The sequence below is a fragment of the Anticarsia gemmatalis genome, chromosome 26, assembly GCF_050436995.1.
Source record: "Anticarsia gemmatalis isolate Benzon Research Colony breed Stoneville strain chromosome 26, ilAntGemm2 primary, whole genome shotgun sequence".
NCBI lineage: Eukaryota > Metazoa > Arthropoda > Insecta > Lepidoptera > Erebidae > Anticarsia > Anticarsia gemmatalis.
Genome location: NC_134770.1, coordinates 3,851,699 through 3,871,588, shown reverse-complemented (window position 1 = coordinate 3,871,588; position 19,890 = coordinate 3,851,699). Strand labels below are relative to the sequence as shown.

At 32.7% G+C, this 19,890-nt stretch overlaps 3 protein-coding genes across 3 annotated transcripts; all 3 read left to right on the top strand.

Annotated features, from left to right (window-relative positions):
- Positions 1–12,337: 12,337 nt before the first annotated feature.
- LOC142984230 (uncharacterized) lies at positions 12,338–13,700 on the top strand. Its single transcript, XM_076131680.1, has 3 exons — positions 12,338–12,496; positions 12,908–13,108; positions 13,408–13,700. The coding sequence occupies exons 1-3, from the start codon at positions 12,458–12,460 to the stop codon at positions 13,663–13,665; spliced, it is 498 nt and encodes a 165-aa protein (XP_075987795.1). The 5' UTR covers positions 12,338–12,457; the 3' UTR covers positions 13,666–13,700.
- Positions 13,701–14,560: 860 nt separating this feature from the next.
- On the top strand, positions 14,561–15,714 carry LOC142984279 (uncharacterized). Its single transcript, XM_076131761.1, has 3 exons — positions 14,561–14,691; positions 14,805–14,993; positions 15,286–15,714. The coding sequence occupies exons 1-3, from the start codon at positions 14,614–14,616 to the stop codon at positions 15,649–15,651; spliced, it is 633 nt and encodes a 210-aa protein (XP_075987876.1). The 5' UTR covers positions 14,561–14,613; the 3' UTR covers positions 15,652–15,714.
- A 623-nt stretch (positions 15,715–16,337) lies between these two features.
- LOC142984252 (uncharacterized) lies at positions 16,338–18,524 on the top strand. The gene is made up of 3 exons (XM_076131725.1): positions 16,338–16,426; positions 16,723–16,974; positions 18,248–18,524. The coding sequence occupies exons 1-3, from the start codon at positions 16,376–16,378 to the stop codon at positions 18,497–18,499; spliced, it is 555 nt and encodes a 184-aa protein (XP_075987840.1). The 5' UTR covers positions 16,338–16,375; the 3' UTR covers positions 18,500–18,524.
- Positions 18,525–19,890: the final 1,366 nt, after the last annotated feature.

Sequence of the window (19,890 nt, the reverse complement as noted above, 5' to 3'; positions counted from 1 at the left end):
TATGTTAATGTATGACGAAAATCCAAACCTTAAATATTTATTAGGTAGGGTAAAGATAACTTTTAGTTTCTTGGCTTAACCTAGAAAATCTATTTTTCTATCTGAAAATTTAAAATTGCGTCCTTGAAGCTAGGTCCAAGCTTGCTAGTCGATTCTTAACTTTGTAAATTTTCGCGTATAATAGAATATCATTCTCCTATTATTATTTACAAAATAATTGTCCATTAAAACCAAACAGCAATTTAAAAGTGAAAATCAACCACAACACAGTATTCGACGTCACAAGAGTCAATTAAAGGAAATGGGACATTATCATCTTCACAGCGTCGCTCCGTAAAAGCCTCCACTATTGAGAGCCTTCCCAACTAAGTACTGTACTATTGTATAATAATACTTTCTATAATAACGCCTTGGGTATTATTTCGCTAAGATATTTGATATGATATTAATGGAAAAATTAGGTTAATGCACTTTGCTACACTAAACCACGGTTTCTGAGGTACATTAAGGTAGTTTATCTATTTAATATCGTTTAAATTCATATGGAAACTATTGCTCGCTATTGAATAGATAAACTACCGCTATATGTACTCAGAAACCGGGGGTAAGGGCCCGTTTAATGTCTATTAGATACGTGTCGGCTTATCTATCCGATGGATAAAGTGACAGTTAATGTATAAAAATAACTGTCAAAATTCCTACTTATTCAGACGTGATGAAACTAAGGCGAAGAGGTGTAAAACAAAAAAATATGACAAAAATAATGACTTGATGATGATGATGTTTATTTCACTTTATATGTGGATGTCATAGCACATGGAGATCTTAGGTTCGATACCTATGGGGAACAAATATTTGTTACTTCCAAAAGTAGTGTTTTTCAACTCGAGCAAAAAATTTTACGTTGAATTTTCAATACTAAATGTGACTTTTCAAGTAAAAAAGAATGACACGAATTTATTATTTTATTAATAAATACATTGACTTTTTTGCAAAGTTTTGCGATTAAACACTCAATAAATAGGTAACCTGTTGATAAAAAAGTATATCTACATAATTTCATCCCTTCAATCACGCTCGTGTTATCAATATTCATGAAATCCCACACGACGGACCGTCATGTCAAAATATGTAGGTGTTCGATGCAATTTTCTGTACCCACGCAAATTTCAGTATATTTCGAACCAATTTGATACATGCTTTGATGTTCGTAACGGTAAACGGTTTATATATAGGCACATGTGGGTGAAACAAGTTGGTGTTATAATGGATTCCTGATTAAGCTGGTAAAACGTAAATTAAAATGTTTTTAAAATGTGTTAATTTTGAAACTTTAAACATAACATATTGCGTCATGACTACTGGACAAGCCTCGCTTTCATGATCTTTGATTCAATGGCTTTCTTGATGGCTTTTAACCGTCGTAGTTGAATCTATTTTAGATATTGTCATGCCTAACTCATCCTGCCATCGCTTTTGCGGTCGAAAATGATATGAAACAGTTTCAAAAATTTACAGGCAGCTTATAAAAAGAGATGACTTTTATTTTTTTCCATATGAAATATTTTTTAGACATAAGAAAAAAAAAATTACATAATTAGTTGTGCATCAAAATCATTCCAATTAGCTGACCAATATTTTTATACTTAAATAGAACTGAAGAGCTTAAATCAACTCTTGTGTTCAAGACGCAAAACCAATATTACGACTGAAACAAAAACTAACTTACCTGAGAAATGTTACCAAAAATAGTGATAACAAAAACCTAGGTTTACCACTAGTCTAGACTCCACAAACAGGATCGTTTAGCGAATGAAGCCGTGATGTTTGGACTCCACTTCATATGGACCAACGAAATCTATTCCAGACACTGTTTGGACAATATCATTGGTGAGAAGATGGCCTATTGTTTGTAGAATTCTAGCTTAATTTTGGATTTAGATGAGAAGGTAAATTGTATGAACAATTAACTGCAAGGCCCGGCTTGTGTGTAAATCGATTTTGATTCTTGATCTTTTACCTTTTTTATCTTTCCTCGATTTAACCCAAAAATATTAGCTTCTGTCCGCGTTTTCGTCCATGTGAATAGGAGTAAAAGATTTCAACACCAATGCTTCGAAATTCGTTGATTATGTCGACATTTATCCAAACTTTCTAAGTGAAATATTAGTAAGAAGCGAAAAAGATCTTTATTTTAATACTTTACATACCTCATACTCACACTTTTCTATACTAAAAGTTACTTATAACTGTTATGTTACTAGGGCTCTATGTAACCTCACTGAACCGGAGATGGGTCATAAAATAAATATTTAATTTAAACTGATTTGCCCCAAATGCTTTTGAGATAGAGAATTAAAATTTCATGGGAAGCCAGAAAATAGGGCAAACCTTAATTTGTTATAAAATATATCATGATTTGGTAAATGTGAAATAACTAACGAGGAATTACCTGAAAGCCTCCTTTCACAATCATAATATCTATATATGACGTCATATTGACTACACCACAAAAATAAACCTCTTTCGTTTTGTGCAATCGGGTAAAAATTACGTGGTCGTCGTTGCAATTGCATCAATTGAAATTACTCAAAAAGTCTCACTGCTGGGTGTGGATCTTCTCCAGTAACGAGAGAAAGGTAGCTAAAAATACGCACGCAAGCAAAGCCACGGGAAAACACTAGCCAATATTCGCAAGTTGTTAATCTATACTATTTCCATCTCAAAACAAACTAAATTAAATGTGACGAAAACTACAATAGCGATTGTAAAAATAAAAATAAATCAATTTGTCGTTCCTCTATAGTTTAATGCGTGGGTGTATCACTGAACAAAAGCATAATATTATCTACTACCAAAAATAAAACTCCCACACATATTTATAGGCATTAACCGTGGGCGGTAAAAGAAACATATATATTACTAGCTGACCCGCGCAACTTTGCTTGCGTGACATTAGAGAGAATGGATCAACATTTTCCCCGTTTTTGTAACATTTTCTACTGGTACTCTGCTCCTTTTGGTCGTAGCGTGATGATATATATATAGCCTATAGCCTTCCATGATAAATGGGCTATCTAACACTGAAAGAATTTTACAAATCGGACCAGTAGTTCCTGAGATTAGCGCGTTCAAACAAACAAACTCTTCAGCTTTATAATATTAGTATAGATTCTCTCTTAAGTAACGCAAGCGAAGTTGCGCGGGTCAGCTAGTACTTTATATAGTGCTTACATTTTGTTATGTGTGGGCGTCTCTGTCAAAAATAGCTGAACCGATTTCAATTCGAATTTGTTTTGTTTGAAAGGTGTTTATTCGTGTGTAGTTGGAAGGTAATGTCTTTTAAGTCTTATTTATGAATCCATCAGGATTACGATGTTCCGACACTATCTACGAATATTTTCAGACGAAACTTTGTTTCTATTAAGTAGATGCATATAAAACAATACGGTAAAAAAACTTTACAAGTCAGTGAGTTTGTTAAGCAGTTCTTGAAAGATTCCTTAGTCCTTAAACCGGTCATAATAGTCAAGACTCAAAATATAACAACTTTCTTTTTCTGGAAAAGTCGCAGTCAGCAATAATTTTGTTTTATTCTTTCATATTATGGGTACAATTTAAGGTGATATCGGTGATGTCCTTCTATACAGTTTAGTGTGGAGTACTCGTAACTGGCGGCCCCGTATGACAAGACTCACGAATGTGCATGAAGTAATAGGAGATTTACGAGATCGTTAAGCATTCTTCTGTCCTGAAGAAAAAGGCGTGATATTGTCTATGTATATATAGGTACACTATTTACTATGGTAGAAGGTCACGGTTAAGGCAAAATAATATAGTTTACAATATCTCTCCCGTATTTCTGGGAATATTTCAAATATTAACCCATTAATTTAGCTACATCCATGTGAACATCGGCAAATAACTTGAGGTTGTACAAATATTTGACCCTTGGACCCAACGACCACAAGCGTTGGTGGTTGGTGCTCAACCTGCATCCGTTCTATTTTGGGTTGAAGATTAAATTATCTGGAACGTGTTAAGGTGATGGAGATGTAAAGGAAGTAATGCTGGAAAAGTGGCTTATATGGAAGCATTTTGGTCTTTAGTTTTTAAGATGACATAAAATCTGCTCCATTGCTCTAGAATAGTACTAATCCTCTCTTAGGCTGCCTTTAAGCACATTCTATGTTATTAATAATATCTATAATTTACAATTTCTATCGTTGCATATTGCAAAACATAGTTGCTGTCTGTCCCCCCGTGTGCGATCATCAGCAGTCACGCTAGTCACCCATAGACACCTGGAAAAAAGAAAACGTCAATCTAATAATGGACTTAAAGAAACAGAATAACCTTTGAACTGTTATCTTCCACTATGAAGTTTATATAATCTGTCAATTATTTGTGCGATCCACAAATAGTTGTGGATGTACTTTGGGGCAGTTGTTTGTATGTTTTTAAAAGTCCCCGACACAAGAGTGATTCCTAGTACGGGAGTTGTTTTTCAAAAATAAAGAAATCAAATATCCAAAATCCAATAACGAAACCTCTACCACTTTGACTTCAAAAACCTTCCAATACAAATAGATCTTTTGAAAAAAATGGCTTTAATAAAATGTATAGTCTTTAGAGATGGGTACCGTGTGGAGCGCACCTTTTATTTACAGTTGAACTAGTATTTGTTTTATTGCGATTCTGTTTGCGATAGCCATGCCTGACCGGTATCTATACTGTGGTGTTGCCAGTAAAAGGAAACTGGAGTAGCCCGATTTTAGGGGAAAAGGTGGTTTTGGTAAAAAAGGTTAGTGGACCTAATATTACTAACATATTAACAGTATCCACATTAGAAATCATCGTGGCCCGATATTTATCATTGCTTGCAGGGATTTTTTTGTGAATATTTATTACGCAAATAATTAATATACGCAAGGAAAAGGGTGTTCTGACCCAGAAGTGGGATATTTTATATGTTAATTTTGAAATTGATGTTAATTTTCAAAACATTATATTATTATATTAGTATCTTATCTACATAACTAGGTCAAATTAAACCATTCAAATATATACAAAATCTGCCAGATTGCAAAAAACAAAAAAGTCCCTGACAAAACTAACCTAAATTCTATATTATGTAGTTATTCTAAACTTGATACTAGTAACCCTAAAACTCAGTACATGAATAGGGTAGTGCATGCAGAGAATTTTTAGCGTGTACCTGTAGTAGTTCGTTAGTTAACGTACAACGTACGTATACGTATACGTGCACGTAGGTATATGTACGAACTCGGTGAATGAAAGCCAGAATGTTTATAAGTTCGAAGTTCGTTCGCTTGTGTGCTAGGATTTTTGAGTCGGATTTTTTTTGAGATATATCGTGTTGATTGAATTAAAATTTGGCGGTTTGTTTTGCACACTAAGAATAGGCTAACTAATCAACGATTGAAGTTCTCTGTTAAACAACAATGCGATTTTTTTAAAAATAATTATCATTAGTTTTTTGGGTGTATTTATATTTTATTAAAATCTATCAAGTAAGGTCTATTTCTTACTTTTAATAATTAATTATTAAATCAAAGAAAATACCATGAAACACAAACTATAAAAAATATGGATCATAATATTGAAAGTTAAACCAATACAGATTTGTCCAAAAATAAACTAACATATCGGCTTTACATATCGGTTCCGAAAACAAAACGCAAAAATTCTACAAAACAATTAGACAATTCCCGGAATAATAAAGCAGGTTTTAAAAATTCTATTTATAAACACACGAACATGTAACTTTTAAACTTTTGCCGCGTGTCATTTTGATACTGGGAAACGAGTATATATAAAAGAATATAAATTTATGTACGCCAATTCATGAAAAAATGTATGGCGTGTTCTACGTGGGCGTCAAATGCAACACTAAGGTAAACGAAAGTATGAAAACGCAATGGGTCTGGTCTGGTTATTGCCTCATGCCACTTTTTCATAGAATTTCTAGCACTACAGGGAATGTGACGAAGTAAATATGAAAATTCCATGAAATTGGAACTTAAGACAGTCACAATAATTTAAAACGTCTGCTGTACAGCTCAGAGTGCAGAGATTCGTTTGCTCTTTCTCCCCCCCCCCCCCCCCCTCTCTCCCTCTCTCTCTCTCTCTCTCTATCTCTCTCTTTTTAATGCTATGAATCTCATATGGTAGTGGGTCACTCAACAGAGATTCCTCTATGGGAAAAACGCAAGAAAACAATAAAAAGTACGCTTTCAATAACATTTTATCCTGCTCAGGGATCGAACTGGAAACCTCGTAACAGACAGTTGCATGTACTCTCTCTCAAAATACGGCTATTGCTCTTCGTGTAGTACTTATATTGAAAATAAATAGGAGAATGTCATCTCAAAACGCACTGTATATTAATAATGAATGCGACTTATATTCAAAAGATCCACTTATAAAGCAATCTCAACAAGAATGTAACAATTAGAACATACGCTGTCGCTGTATTGTGCAAAAGTCGCCAAGTCCCTTGTATAGAGACGTCGCGTAATAAATTGTCTGCTCGCGCACAAAGTTTGCTTGATCCCTTCGTAAATGTATGGCGTGAGTAATAGCGAGTGTCAAAGGGTAAAATTATTTTAAATTTTGTGAACAGTGTACATACTACATACTGTTGATTCATAAGTTTTTTAAAAGAAAGAGATTCCTCTAAATAAATTCCTCCTTGACGCTAAGTCAATAATTTGCAAATTGAGAAGTAAAATAATACTCTTCCGTTTATTTTGTTGGATACTATCAATTTGTAGTGCTGTTGAACCACAGGTGCAGACTAGACAAAAAACTTAGATAATTACTGTCGAAAACAATCGTATTTTCCAGAACATAATACATGAAACTCAATCGTCAAGGTTAAATTTAGAACACCAAAATCCTCAAAGGAACCTCAAACAAAGGTTCTTACTTATAATATTGGCTATCTATTTTCTGGTGCTTTACAAATTTTAATAACCTTGTATGTCGACAAATTACTTAGCTTAAGACAACATCAGCTTCACTCACATTGCATTTACAAAGTTATCGCTCACACTGTGACCCTACGAAAAAGCCTGCCGTGTTTGTCAACAATAATTACAGTTAGTAATTACAGCACAACTATCGTAACACGAATAATGGCGTTACCCAACTGTTGTGACTTCACAGCAAGTACTATGCTTTTATAGTGTTTTGAAGAATTGCATGTAAAAATTAATTATAAACTGCTTTCTGTAGTAATAGTATTAACTAACTAGTTGTTTGAAAGAGTGTGATCATGAAAACCAATCAATGTCAAGGTTTCGATAACTTTTAATTTAGGTTTGTTATAAAATTTAGTAACACAGCAAACTACTATTATTTTATCTACTAATGGCTCGATTTTCTACCACTATCGACTATCAGCAACAGGCTAGCTATCGAAAAAAAATGTATAAAGGTCTAATTAGCGTCTCTAGCGGGCGTCTTAGGAACTGTTTTGGAAATACATTTCAAATGTCAATCTTTTGATATTTGTCAGTACTGCGTTGTAAAGAATCGCGCTACAGTACCTACTATGGAAAAAATATTTTTCGAAAACGCTATACTATCTTTACACTAATTACAATTTTAAAGTTCCATAGATTTCCAAAAAAGTTTTGTAATCATAGATAAATCGAAAATAAGCGCTGATTGAAGTTCCTAAACTCAGGTTCTAGTCAGCCAGAAGGTTAAGGTTAAGACGCTAAATTACCTAACTAAAAATATCCCAATATAAGTTAGTTTTATACTAAACCCATTATAAATCAGTGTTTCTCAACATATTATAATATATTATTGAACTGTGAGGTAAACAATTCTGTATGCAAACTACGACAGATGCCATAACTCAGGTAGGGCTGTGCGAATTATTAACTGGGGTTAGGGATGTGCCTACATAGATTTATATTAGCTGTATTTTAAGGTATTATCGTTTATTTATGATAGTACCAGTTCCGTAATCCAAATTTACTCTTGGTATAAAGTTAGTGATGTGTAATCGTGATGAATCCATTATTGAGTTAAATAACTATTTATATTTTCTATTTCTCATTATCTAGTATGTATAGAGTTTTTTCGTTTTATGAGAAGAGAAGCAATTCTTAAGCCAATTCATAAAATAATTTTGTTAATCTACTACAAGTTATTCTTCAACAAAATTGTGAGAAAAAACTCAAATTATATGTCTCTATTTCCTCAAAAGAATGCCTTGTTCCTAGCTTTTGACTGCGCCTGGCACAAATAAGAAACCATTTCACAACATACCAATATTGTCATCTAATTTGGGCGGAAATAAATCCCAACAAAAAGTCAAAATAAAAAAAAATACGATTTCTATGAAACATCACAATAATATTATGCGTAAATACCCTACATTTTCAGAAAGTGGCAGCCCTTCCCTACATCAAGCAGTTCCTAACACCTGAAATATGGAGTGCAATGAATTATGACACTTATCTCCTCACACAATAAACAGGGACGTATGGAAATTGCACCTTCAAGCGCCGCAGAAATTGGATTAACTACCCTCAATGTTTCTCGGAAGGAAATCTATTGTTAACGTGTTGTACAAACGGATCGATTGTGATGTTAAAAAGACATTGACGTAACAGCAATTTGAAACACAACTTGCTTTTAAATTTTATAATTTTTAACGAGTATTTTTTTTTCTTATAAGTGTATCTGTAACGCACAAATGACGTTCCTGCTAAAAGAAGAAGGAGTGATTTTATTATCTGACCGATGGCGACATACAGAGAAATGTGAGCCCTAATTATACATTTTGTCTGAAACACGGACATTAAATATCAAACTGCCTTTTCTTAAGAGCATCACTAGCCATCCACAAACCTTAACACCACCGCCACCCTTAACTTTTCGCAACATCATTCAGCAGATAATACCGTATCTATATACAGTCCACTTCAAAACGCCATATACAAATTCAAGATAAAAATCGCTATTTCGATGGGTTCCCATAAAAACTGTAGCCAAAATGTTACCCACAATAAATTGAGGAGCTTTCCTTAGGGCTCACCTATCAATTCGGCGGCCCCTTAGAGATTTCCTATCGTTATATTTATTACAATCTCTTATGTATGCATGGTATTATTTTTTACGAGTCGGGTTTTTGGTAGACTGTTTACGGTAAATAAAGTCCAAAGGCTTGTGGGGAGTTTATGAAGTGGGCTTTAATAAAAACGTAAATAGACTTTTGCATTTTTGGATTTTATTTCCTTTTGCTACAGAATTTGATTGAAGGGATTTCGTATTTGTGACTTAATCCTGCTCAATTATTAATATCAGCCTAAATATGTATAAAACTGAAAATTTTTTTTGTTTGTTTGTTGGGAACCCCGGGATAAAAAGTGAAAAGAGAGTAAAAGTAGGAGTGGGAGTAAAACCTTATATGTTATTCTGGGTCTTCAACTACCTATGTACCAAATTTAATCGTAATCGGTTCAGTAGTATTTGCATGAAAGAGTAACAAACATCCATACATACACACATACATAAATCCTCACAAACTTGCGCATTCATTATATTTGTAGGATATACGACTCAAAAGGGAGAGGCTTTTTTCAAAATATCGTGGGTGTATCCTAACAAAACTAATAAAATATACTATCAAAATCTGACCTTTCAGAAAATACTCGTAATTTATTACTTATTTCCTTCATAATTACAATAATGGTGGCCCTTGTTTCGATAACTCATTTAATTAATATGTTTCTCCGCCACTGTGGGTGTAATATCTAGTACAAAGTAAGCATTACTACTTGATCCTCCCACGCAATGATGTAACAAAATAAATAGTGCAGAAGTAATGCTGACATCGGATCGACTGTTATGACTTTTAGATTTAGTACTAACAAAATCTCGAGACAAAATAGCGTAATGGTAGCAATGTTTAGAAATTAGTGAATTTAATAATTGCATTATCAATATAAGCCGTGCTTCATTTCACTCGTGAGAATATGACACGTAATAAACATTTCCGAAGACCCTGAAAACGGCACTGATCTTTGAAATATCTATACTAATATTATAAAGCTGAAGAGTTTGTTTGATTGTTTGACTGTTTGTTTGAACACGCTAATCTCAAGAACTACTGGTCCGATTTGAAAAATTATTTCAGTGTAAGATAGTCCATTTATCGAGGAAGGATATATATCATCACGCTACTACCAATAGGAGCAGAGTACCAATAAAAAATGTTTCGGAAACGGGGAAAATTTTGACCCATTCTCTCTTATGCGACGCAAGCGAAGTTGCGCGGGTCAGCTAGTCTTAAATAAAAACATTGACTATGCTTGAGTAAATTATGTAGATAATATAAGAAAATAATATAAAGATGACAGTCTGCAGAGCCTGACGGTACTATCTATATTATTATATTATTATGTATGAGTGATAGTTTTTACATTTTGTATCAAGACATCTGTACCACTAGTTTCTGTAGTGTAAAGGTCAACAGAAAGGATTACGGGAATGTTATTATCCCGAGATTATAACAATAGAGAGATATAAGTATGTGGTAACCTTTTAGCCTTGCTTCCATTATAATACGGAAATAACTTTTTGAAAGAAATCTCTGTTCAAAGTCAGAACATAAATATACTGTATATTATATTATATAACATAAAAAGAATAACATATGGCTTCCTAGAAATCACGTCACCAAAAATAACTTTTCTTATTTTATATACATAACGCTTGTAATACAAAATATTGTTAGGTTTCCATTACTCAATGTATAAAAGTTGTTGGTAGTATAGAGTGTTTAATAACAGGAAAATCTTTCTTTAATTTATAGACTTTTAGCTAGTCAAACACCACTAGAAATTTGTTTTATTATTTTTATTTTAAATACGCCAGCGTGGTGGACTCAAGGCTTAGCCCCTCTCTCATTATGGGAAGAGAGCCTTGCTCAACAATGGGACCTTTATGGGTTAAATTTATTATTTTTAGGTAGTTATTTGTATTAGTATTTTCGTCTGTTTCTTGGACTATAGAGTCCGGCCGAAGCCAACACGTAGAGGCCCTTTTTAGACGGCTTTATTTTTAATAATTTTTGTTATTAGTATTTTTATTAATATTTCCTGCCAGCACTATAACCTGCAACAGAATTAAATCGACATTCAACAAATAAAAATATACGGAAAATTCATACAGCAATCCGTAACTGTCGAAGTCGGGGCTGCGTATGAACCGATGTTACGCGTCGCCGGCTCTCAATGGTTCCGTATACCGAGTTAATATGGCTTCAATTGTTTGAAATATGATGCCTGTTCCAAGGTTGCGCTTCCAATAGGAAGTTTGTTAGATCTCCCGTTGAACACCTCTCTGTTTTGATTGCTTGTTTTTCAGGTTAATTTATTCAATATTATTTTATGTTTTCTACTTTTCGATAATATGGGGGTGATAATGATATCTTCTGCAGTCTGGGTGGAGATGCTTACGACTGCTGATCACGAGGTTTCGGCTTCGATTTCCGGGTTGAGAGAAGTGTTACAGTTGGGTTGATCTTGATCTTAACTTATAGCAATAATATTAACTCGTTTTAACATAATATATCGAACAAAAGTATTCGTTGTTAAGCTTGACAATATAAATTTATGATAAACCTACTTTAATTCGTAGAAATTAAAAAAATCTTTACTGTTTTTTGGTCTGTTCATCCAAAATACTGTTTCAAGAAATTTATTTTAAGTACTGGAAAATGAACAAATAAATTCGGCCGTATTAATTAATAAATATCATCAATGCTTTCATTCATTTACCGGAATACTCGGTTATTTAAAATAAAATACAATTTCAGGAATTTATTCGTGATGTTATTTCAATAAAAGTATTTTTTTAAAGATGCCTGAAATACAATGAAGAAAACAACAACCACAGAGAAAAAATTATAACTGATTTTTAAAGGTAAAAAAATAAAACCAATATGTAGCGCTCGACTTGTCAAAAATTCCCGCAGAAAGGCGGACATTTTGAATGAAAAGCTTTCCAAATAAACAAAAAAATATAAGTTTATTTTTTGTTAAAAAGTGTAAAAATATACTTGTACCAGTGTAACTGGTGGCTCATTTAACATGAACTCTTCTCATAAGACTACCACCCTTCTGAGCTAGTGGTAGACTCAGTGATTGTAACGACTATCATAAGTGTCAACAATAAATTGACTTAAGTGAATAAATTATTTGATTTGATTCTCAATTAACAAGAAATAAACTAGGTACACAGATACTACAAAAATAGTATCGTAATATTTAAATTTTTTGATTAAGTTTTGTTTTGTAAATATTGATGACGTAATCGTCACACTGTTTGATTTAGAAATTAATTAAAATCACGAAGGTGTAACGTTCACCAAACATAATACAGTTGATATTGATCTTGCAACAGCCGAACAATGCAGTTTATCGGGTTTTTGGTGCTTTTATTCGCTATTGTAAGTATTTTTAGTAGTAATTTTCTCACGTAAATTCTTATTTTTTTTCTTTTCAAAGTTAAAAAATACTGGAGAGATTTTTCTCGAATCCTAGATTTTTTCGATAAACAGCTGCGTGATTGCGGTGATTGGCTACTGCTTACACCATATTATTTTGATCTAAGCTTTTCCCCAGGAGTAACCTTAAAAGTTGCTTTAGCTTCCACAAAAAAAAAATCTAAATACATAGTAAATGTTTGTCATTTCTCTCTTTACTCTATTTATTTTCTTTCTGAAATATACTGTTCTGATTTTTCCCTATTAATCCGGGGTCAACGTAAAATACTTTCGCTACATTTATTTTATTGTGAAGAATCACATTAATGGTAAACTTTACGCCGAAATATTTACACTTATTGCCTTTATTTTCAGAATATCAATGCAGCGAGGCTTCCAGATCAATCGCTGGGACTCCTTTCAAAAGTTCTTGGGAAGAAAACTGGCAGTCCATTGATTTTGATCGTGAATTCGGATGGAAATGTCCAGTCTTTCGATACCGCGACCAACAAACATCGTACTAGCTCTCATGCGACTCGTGGATCTAAACCATCCTTCAAAGCATCCGATCAGAAGGTAACTATTACTTATGAACTAACTGGTTCTATACTAGGTTCTACCTAAATGAGGGTAAGATGAAGCACCATCTAGAAAATATCTGGATTTTTGGAAATATATTTGTTTAGGATACGATTTCCATTGTCTCGAAAGCGTGTAGCGACAATGACTATACTCTAAAATTCTTGCATCTGGAGTCAATCAGAAATTCTACCAGTTTAGAGAGAAAGAAAGAGTGGGAAAGAATAAGGAGAGGAATGAAAAAAATGTGCTTGATTAGATAAAGTAATGTTATAATCAATTTAATATCTTTTTAGTCGAACAGCAATTCGAGGCTAAGTCAACTCCGTCTACTGGCTAAGCTTCTGGAAGGGCTAAAAGAACCGTTGCGTGCCGGCTGCGGTAAGGAAGACTCTTGTGAAGAAAAAACACCAAAGCCTTGTGAGACTAACGACGATCCATGCGAAGCATCTGACGAGTGTGAGAACAGCTGCGAGCCAAAATGCGACGTGTCTACCAAAGGTCCTGAATGGAAGGAATGCAAGAAACCAGCTCAACAATGCTATTCGGGATAAGAACTTGAATATGCAAATAAAATGAATACATGAAACTAAGTAGTAAATTAATCACTCCCTAATACCACTGATAGGGTCGTTAAAACGAATTTTTTTGTCAGCTTTTCTATCTATTATGATGAATAAATAGTTTAGCAATTTTCGAATTAGGTAATATGGTTATAATACCTTCTCATAGTTACTGAAAATTAAATTCCGATAAAATTAAAGGGGCCTGTAAAACTCGTCGATATATTGTATCACTTTCTCACTCTTTACAAAGTAGGTAATGCAAATTATTTAGGGTGCTCATTACACTAATAAAACTGTAACAAAATACATCGCAATTATTGTCATAAAGCAGATACAAGGGTCTTTGCGCATCAACAAACAACAACGGCCAATCACATGAAAGTTCATCAAATATGTAGACCGAAAGCATAATATTGGTGAAAATCTAAAAGCGTTTGAAGCCTCTCATCGAAACTAATAATAGCGAGCGTATGGCTTGCTAAATATTGGAAAAGCAAATATGTTGATGAACTAGGTCACTGTCGTTTATTCTAGCTCTCTATAAACGAGACTTCATTGCAGCATTATGTCAATGAGAGAATAGATTCGACTATAGGGGTTTATTCCTAATTCTCGAAAGAGTTCAAAATCGAAACACATTTTTTGCCGGTGTGATGGACTCCTTGGTGAAGGACTTCTCATTGCTCAAGGGGACTTACATATATTTAACGATTAGAATGTGGACTTAAAGTTTACAACACAGTCCAAGTTTGTTTGTTCGTGTTTTTAAATAAAGAAGTGTATTTGATATTCTATGATAATTCATGGAACGTAAAGGAGTGTATAAGATATTTAGAGAATTGAAGACATCCTATAATGCAATTTGAAAAATATGTTATACAATACATATGCAAGAAATTAATTAAAGCCAAGCATGTATGACGATACCAAAACAAAATGCACAGTAAGCATCGCGGTATGACTGGAAGTACACCATGTTGCGCTACAATTATTCTAATCATATTATTTACTTATGTAAGTCATTATATTTAACAGCTTAAATTATTCTTGATAAATTTGTAGTTTGATTTATTAATAAAAATATTATGTTTACTTAAAGATAATTGGCTCAAAATTCATGTTTCCAGAATGTCAACTCAGCAAGACTACCAGATCGATCATTAGAGTTACTATCGAAACTTCTAGGGACGAATCCTAAGAAACTACTGATAGCAGTCGTAAGGTCCGATGACAATGGACAGAAGAAAGGTCTTTCAAAACACAATATTGTTGAGAGTGACAACGCTGATGATATACTGGAACTTTCTTACCCTCAGGTATGAAAAAACTACTGTTTACCTTGAAGATTATCATAAAATCATTAATGCTCATTATTATAACTGTGATGATGAACAAAAAGAGTAGGCCTTTTTATATCATCATTTCTCATAACCCTAAGTACCATAAGTCAATATTTGGCCTAAAAGATAAATCATTTGATATAACAGAACATATAATTAAAACAAGTGATTTGCTTATCCCCTTGCATCCTACGAATGGAGTTCCTGCAATAATTTATAACCTCAAAAAGGCATTACAAGAAATTGATAACCTTTATATTTTTCACAGCTGAATAAGAACCCAAGATTAAAACTGCGACAACTGGCAAATTTTATTCTTCAGCAAAAGAATCCTCTTCGCCAAGGATGTTTCGACTCCTGTGAAGAACCGACCCCAGATCCTTGTGCAGAAAGCGACGAATGCAAATCAGAATCTGAATGTGAAGATTCATGTGAAGTAAAACCTAAAGGCTTTCGACAGAAAACAAATAAAGAAGTATATGAATACTTAAAAAGAAATCCACCTAAAAGAGTTGAACCTCCGAGAAAGAAGAAGAATATGTACGATCTATGTGACGGGTCTACCAAGGGTCCCGAGTGGAAATGTGATGATTCTGGTACAAAATGTAATTATGTATGCAGTGGTAAATGTTGAAAGGGTCTGAAACAAATCACAATTTTGTTTTGTAAAATAAAATGATGTTGTTTGTGTTCTTTATTATTTTGTTTTATGAATACACCTTAAAATCGTTCTGCGCTGATATTTTCATGTAGTCATATGGTTTAGTTTCAAAGTTGACAACATCCCCACAACAAACAAGACTGCATATTATTATTCTACTGGCTATTCTAGAAGATCAAATGTAAAGGGTAAATTACTTAAAAAAGGATACGTGCAGATTTGATTTTAAAGACAATTAAAGCATTAGTAAAATATATAGTGAAATACAACGTTTTCTCCAAATAATTGACGTGTTTATAACATGTGATTTATTTGTATCATTCACTATCCACTTTAATAGAATGTGCATTGATGTATGGTTTACAGTACTGAATGGTGCTACAGTTGAATGCAAAGAAAAAATATGGGATAAATGTTTCTATAGATATATTATTATTAAAAAAGTTGTGATAATTGAGAACTTTTGTTTATTTTGACTCAGTTTTCTGCACAATTACTATATAAATTTTACATACATATATATAATAGAAATTAAATTCTAGAACACCACATAAGGATCATATGATATATCTACATGCTCTTGATAGACTTAGTAATTAAAGAAACTTTTACATAACAATGATTACAAAAACGATTAAAATTGTTTGTAAAGTAATAAAACTGTTTCGTAAAACAAAAAAGTTGTTCTGTTGCTACGATGTGGAGCATCGAACGTGTTTCTTTTATATTTCTTGTCTTAATAATTATCGTAAGAAACTTTATGTTTTCTGATTTAAAATAATATATATTTAAGTATACATTCAAGTAGTTTCTCTATAAAAATATATAATTTATTATATTTCATCCTTAAGTTAAATAATACAGTTTAATCAAGACCCTTCTCTTCTAATAAACAACAAGAAATTGCCGCTTTTTCAGTACAACACAGTATAACACAAACGTACAAAAACTAAATAGCAGGACAAATTATATGGACAAGTTTTTTTCAGTAAATAGTCCTATACATTGATAATTCAATAATCCTTACAATAATATCATTTCCAGAATGTCGACGCCGAAAAACAACAATCTAATACATTGGGAATTCTATCCAAATATCTTGGCAAGCATACCGGGAGCCCTCTGGTGTTAGTCCTCGATAACAATGACTTCAAGCGTAACAGACACTTGAGATCAGAGCGTAAGGACCACTATGATAATAGTGAAGAGTTTAGCAGTCTGCCTAGTAAAAAATATATACCCAATGATGAAGTAAATGAGGGCAATACTGTACACTATATTAATGAAATACTAAGGGTAAGTTTACTGTAGTATTTATTTACTAGAGGTCGCGCGTTACTTCGTCCGCGTGGAATCCCTTCCTGTCTAAATCCCGATCCTTCGAGAACTCCGGGATAAAAAGTAGCCTATGTGTTATTCTGGGTCTTCAGCTACCTACATACCAAATTTCATCGTAATCGGTTCAGTAGTATTTGCGTGAAAGAGTAACAAACATCCATACATACACACTCACAAACTTTCGCATCTATAATATGAGTAGGATGATGTTGATGCTTGTTGATGAATCAAGATGTCAAAAACAGACTAGAAACCAGAAAATTTTGGACATTGGTACGATCTTACGATGCTCCTTTGGTAGAATGGTGAGATTTTAATTTTCTAGTAACTTGCGGTTAGATTAGAAATAGGTATTCTTTTTAAAATATCTACAGAGCAGGGTAACTATAATATAAGTTGTACATTTTTAAGTCTGGATATATTTTATTATCATTAAACATACGTCTACAATAAAAATAGCATTTAGTCAGTTGCCATATAAAATAAGAAACTTTATATTTTTTACATCAAAAATGTCAGTAACAGTAATAAAAAGAACGCATGTTAAAAAATATAAGTTCAAATATTGTAATACAAATACATTCTTTTCGTTTTGGTTGCACTGAGAGCGAATATTTTTATATTTCTTTGCAAATATTTCACATTTGAAATAACATATTATAAAAGCGAGAATAAATTAATATTCTGAAGCGTGCATTCACTTTGAAGCTTGAAATTCAACAATATTTACTATTGAAGTAATAAAGTAGAATTATTTTCTGCAGCAAATGAGATGACATACTAAAAAGATGGTATTTTATTATTGCGCTGTTTCATGTTTCAGTTACAATTTTATTTACTCATTTTGTTTAATAAAGGTAAATTACGATAGTGATATTTAATTTAATAAATTACAGTGAAAACTCGTAGCATTATTAATGCAAACCGTTCAAAATCAGCAATTTATTTTTCATCACGCCGTGCAAACTCTCGATTCTAGAATGTTGTTGTTGAACACTACTTGACAAATACTTTTACCCACACCAGGGAATGAAACCCGAAACCATCATTCGGATCTAGGGATCTATTTTGTATTTTATGAATATATCACATCGCAACTAATAATTTGGATCACTTAAGCACTTTTGCAAATGACGATTTTTAAAATTAATTTAAAAATGAAAAAGTAATAAACATTCAAAGTATTTAGTAAGTAGGTAAGTATTTATTTCAAACATTTTTCCAATTTCAGTCTACTGGTGACGCAAACGACCCAGCAGTACAAAAAGTCAATCAGAAATTTGAGAACGCTCTTCGATCAAGATGTACAGCATACATTATATGCAAAGAAAAATGTCCAAAGAAGAAGAAGCAGTCTTGCCAGAAGGGATGTAAACAAGTGTACGACAATCTGTCTGTGTGCAGCCCGCCTCCGAGCCCACCTTGTGAGAAACCGAAGTGCCAGAAGTATGGAAAAACTATGCCACCTAAATGGCGGTTCTGAAATTTCAATAAAGAGATTTGATTTTTGTTTCTCTTTTATTAGCAGCTTTGCAAGTTTTAAGACGCTGTCTAAGATATAAAATGCAGTCATTTTATCAACATACTTCGGGCTATTCTTGAGTGATGTGTAAATTTCCCATTCATAGATTAAATTCTTGTAGAGTAAGGATAGGACCGCAGATAACGAGTTTCTTTGGTGTATGGAGACCACGGAAGATATACAAAAAAAATCTAGCCTGCTATTTGGAAATGGACACAGTAGAACAAAACAACAAAATAAAAAAAATACCACATTCACTAAATTGAATAAAAAATAGTTATTTTAAAAATGATAATCCCGGATTTTAATACTTAAATCAATTTTAAATATTCAACGCTGCAACAGGCTTAGTTTTAGTACAATTTTATAAAATATTGGAACAATTTTGACAAAAGGTTAATCCACTTTATCCAAACATATTGAGTGTTAGGTTACTAGTGGCCTGAACTAGCGTGGTAAAAGCTTTCCCGTGATAATCCGTTTATTTAAACCCGCTTTCTATTGCCAGGTATATATTGAATGAAATAAAATGTTGGCTTTTATGTTTTTTCGATAGAAATAAGAATAAATCGCAAGGAAATCATCGGGTTATTATTTTTGTATTATTTGTCAATAAACCTATAAACGTCTAACTACTGGGTGATTTTTTTTTCTATATTGAGATATTAGATCATTTCTACCTTTCTGTGCGTTTATTACTCCCTCATTTTATAATGACAGAAGATAATTAGTTTACTAAAAAACTATACCTAAATAAGATTTTTGTTCCATATAGGACATCCTATAATGGAACAAAAATCTGTATCTGTGCATATCAGAGTATTATATCTATCTATTTACTAATTAATAATTTATTATAATGACAATATGTGACATAGCCAGTCGCATATTTTACACATTAAGTCGTGGGTTACATACCCATACTTTCAACATTATGTCAGTTTTTTGTATGAATAAAAAAACTACAACAACACACACAAACATAATTTATTCTTACTTTTGAAAATAAATAAAAGCAATTTCTACCAAAAATCTAACAATACATTTACAAAAGCTTTCCAAAATTTAAGTGACATCAAACGGTTTCAAAGCATCGCGTCAGGTAGTCGACGTGAATCGATGGAGCATTTTAAACCGCCTCGCAAAGACATTCCGTGAGACATATTACACCGGCATCTCACCAAGAATGTTTCTGAAAACTACACCGAAATTATGGATATACCATCATTTTATTTTGTTGAAAATTTTAGGTACAATTTATTTTTGTGAGAATAAATAAAAGTTACATTCATTTTTGAGCATACATCATTCATTTTGTATACCTATTTTTGAGGAATAAAACTAAATGGTTT

Bases quoted from the DNA above. Each gene is read 5' to 3' on its own strand.
- LOC142984279 (XM_076131761.1), top strand. From the start codon at position 14,614: ATGCACAGTAAGCATCGCGGTATGACTGGAAGTACACCATGTTGCGCT. The intron at 14,692-14,804 runs GTAAGTCATTAT...TCATGTTTCCAG, and splicing joins TAATCATATTATTTACTTAT to AATGTCAACTCAGCAAGACT. The intron at 14,994-15,285 runs GTATGAAAAAAC...TATTTTTCACAG, and splicing joins TGGAACTTTCTTACCCTCAG to CTGAATAAGAACCCAAGATT.
- LOC142984230 (XM_076131680.1), top strand. From the start codon at position 12,458: ATGCAGTTTATCGGGTTTTTGGTGCTTTTATTCGCTATT. The intron at 12,497-12,907 runs GTAAGTATTTTT...CTTTATTTTCAG, and splicing joins TGGTGCTTTTATTCGCTATT to AATATCAATGCAGCGAGGCT. The intron at 13,109-13,407 runs GTAACTATTACT...ATATCTTTTTAG, and splicing joins TCAAAGCATCCGATCAGAAG to TCGAACAGCAATTCGAGGCT.
- LOC142984252 (XM_076131725.1), top strand. From the start codon at position 16,376: ATGTGGAGCATCGAACGTGTTTCTTTTATATTTCTTGTCTTAATAATT. The intron at 16,427-16,722 runs GTAAGAAACTTT...TATCATTTCCAG, and splicing joins TTCTTGTCTTAATAATTATC to AATGTCGACGCCGAAAAACA. The intron at 16,975-18,247 runs GTAAGTTTACTG...TTCCAATTTCAG, and splicing joins ATATTAATGAAATACTAAGG to TCTACTGGTGACGCAAACGA.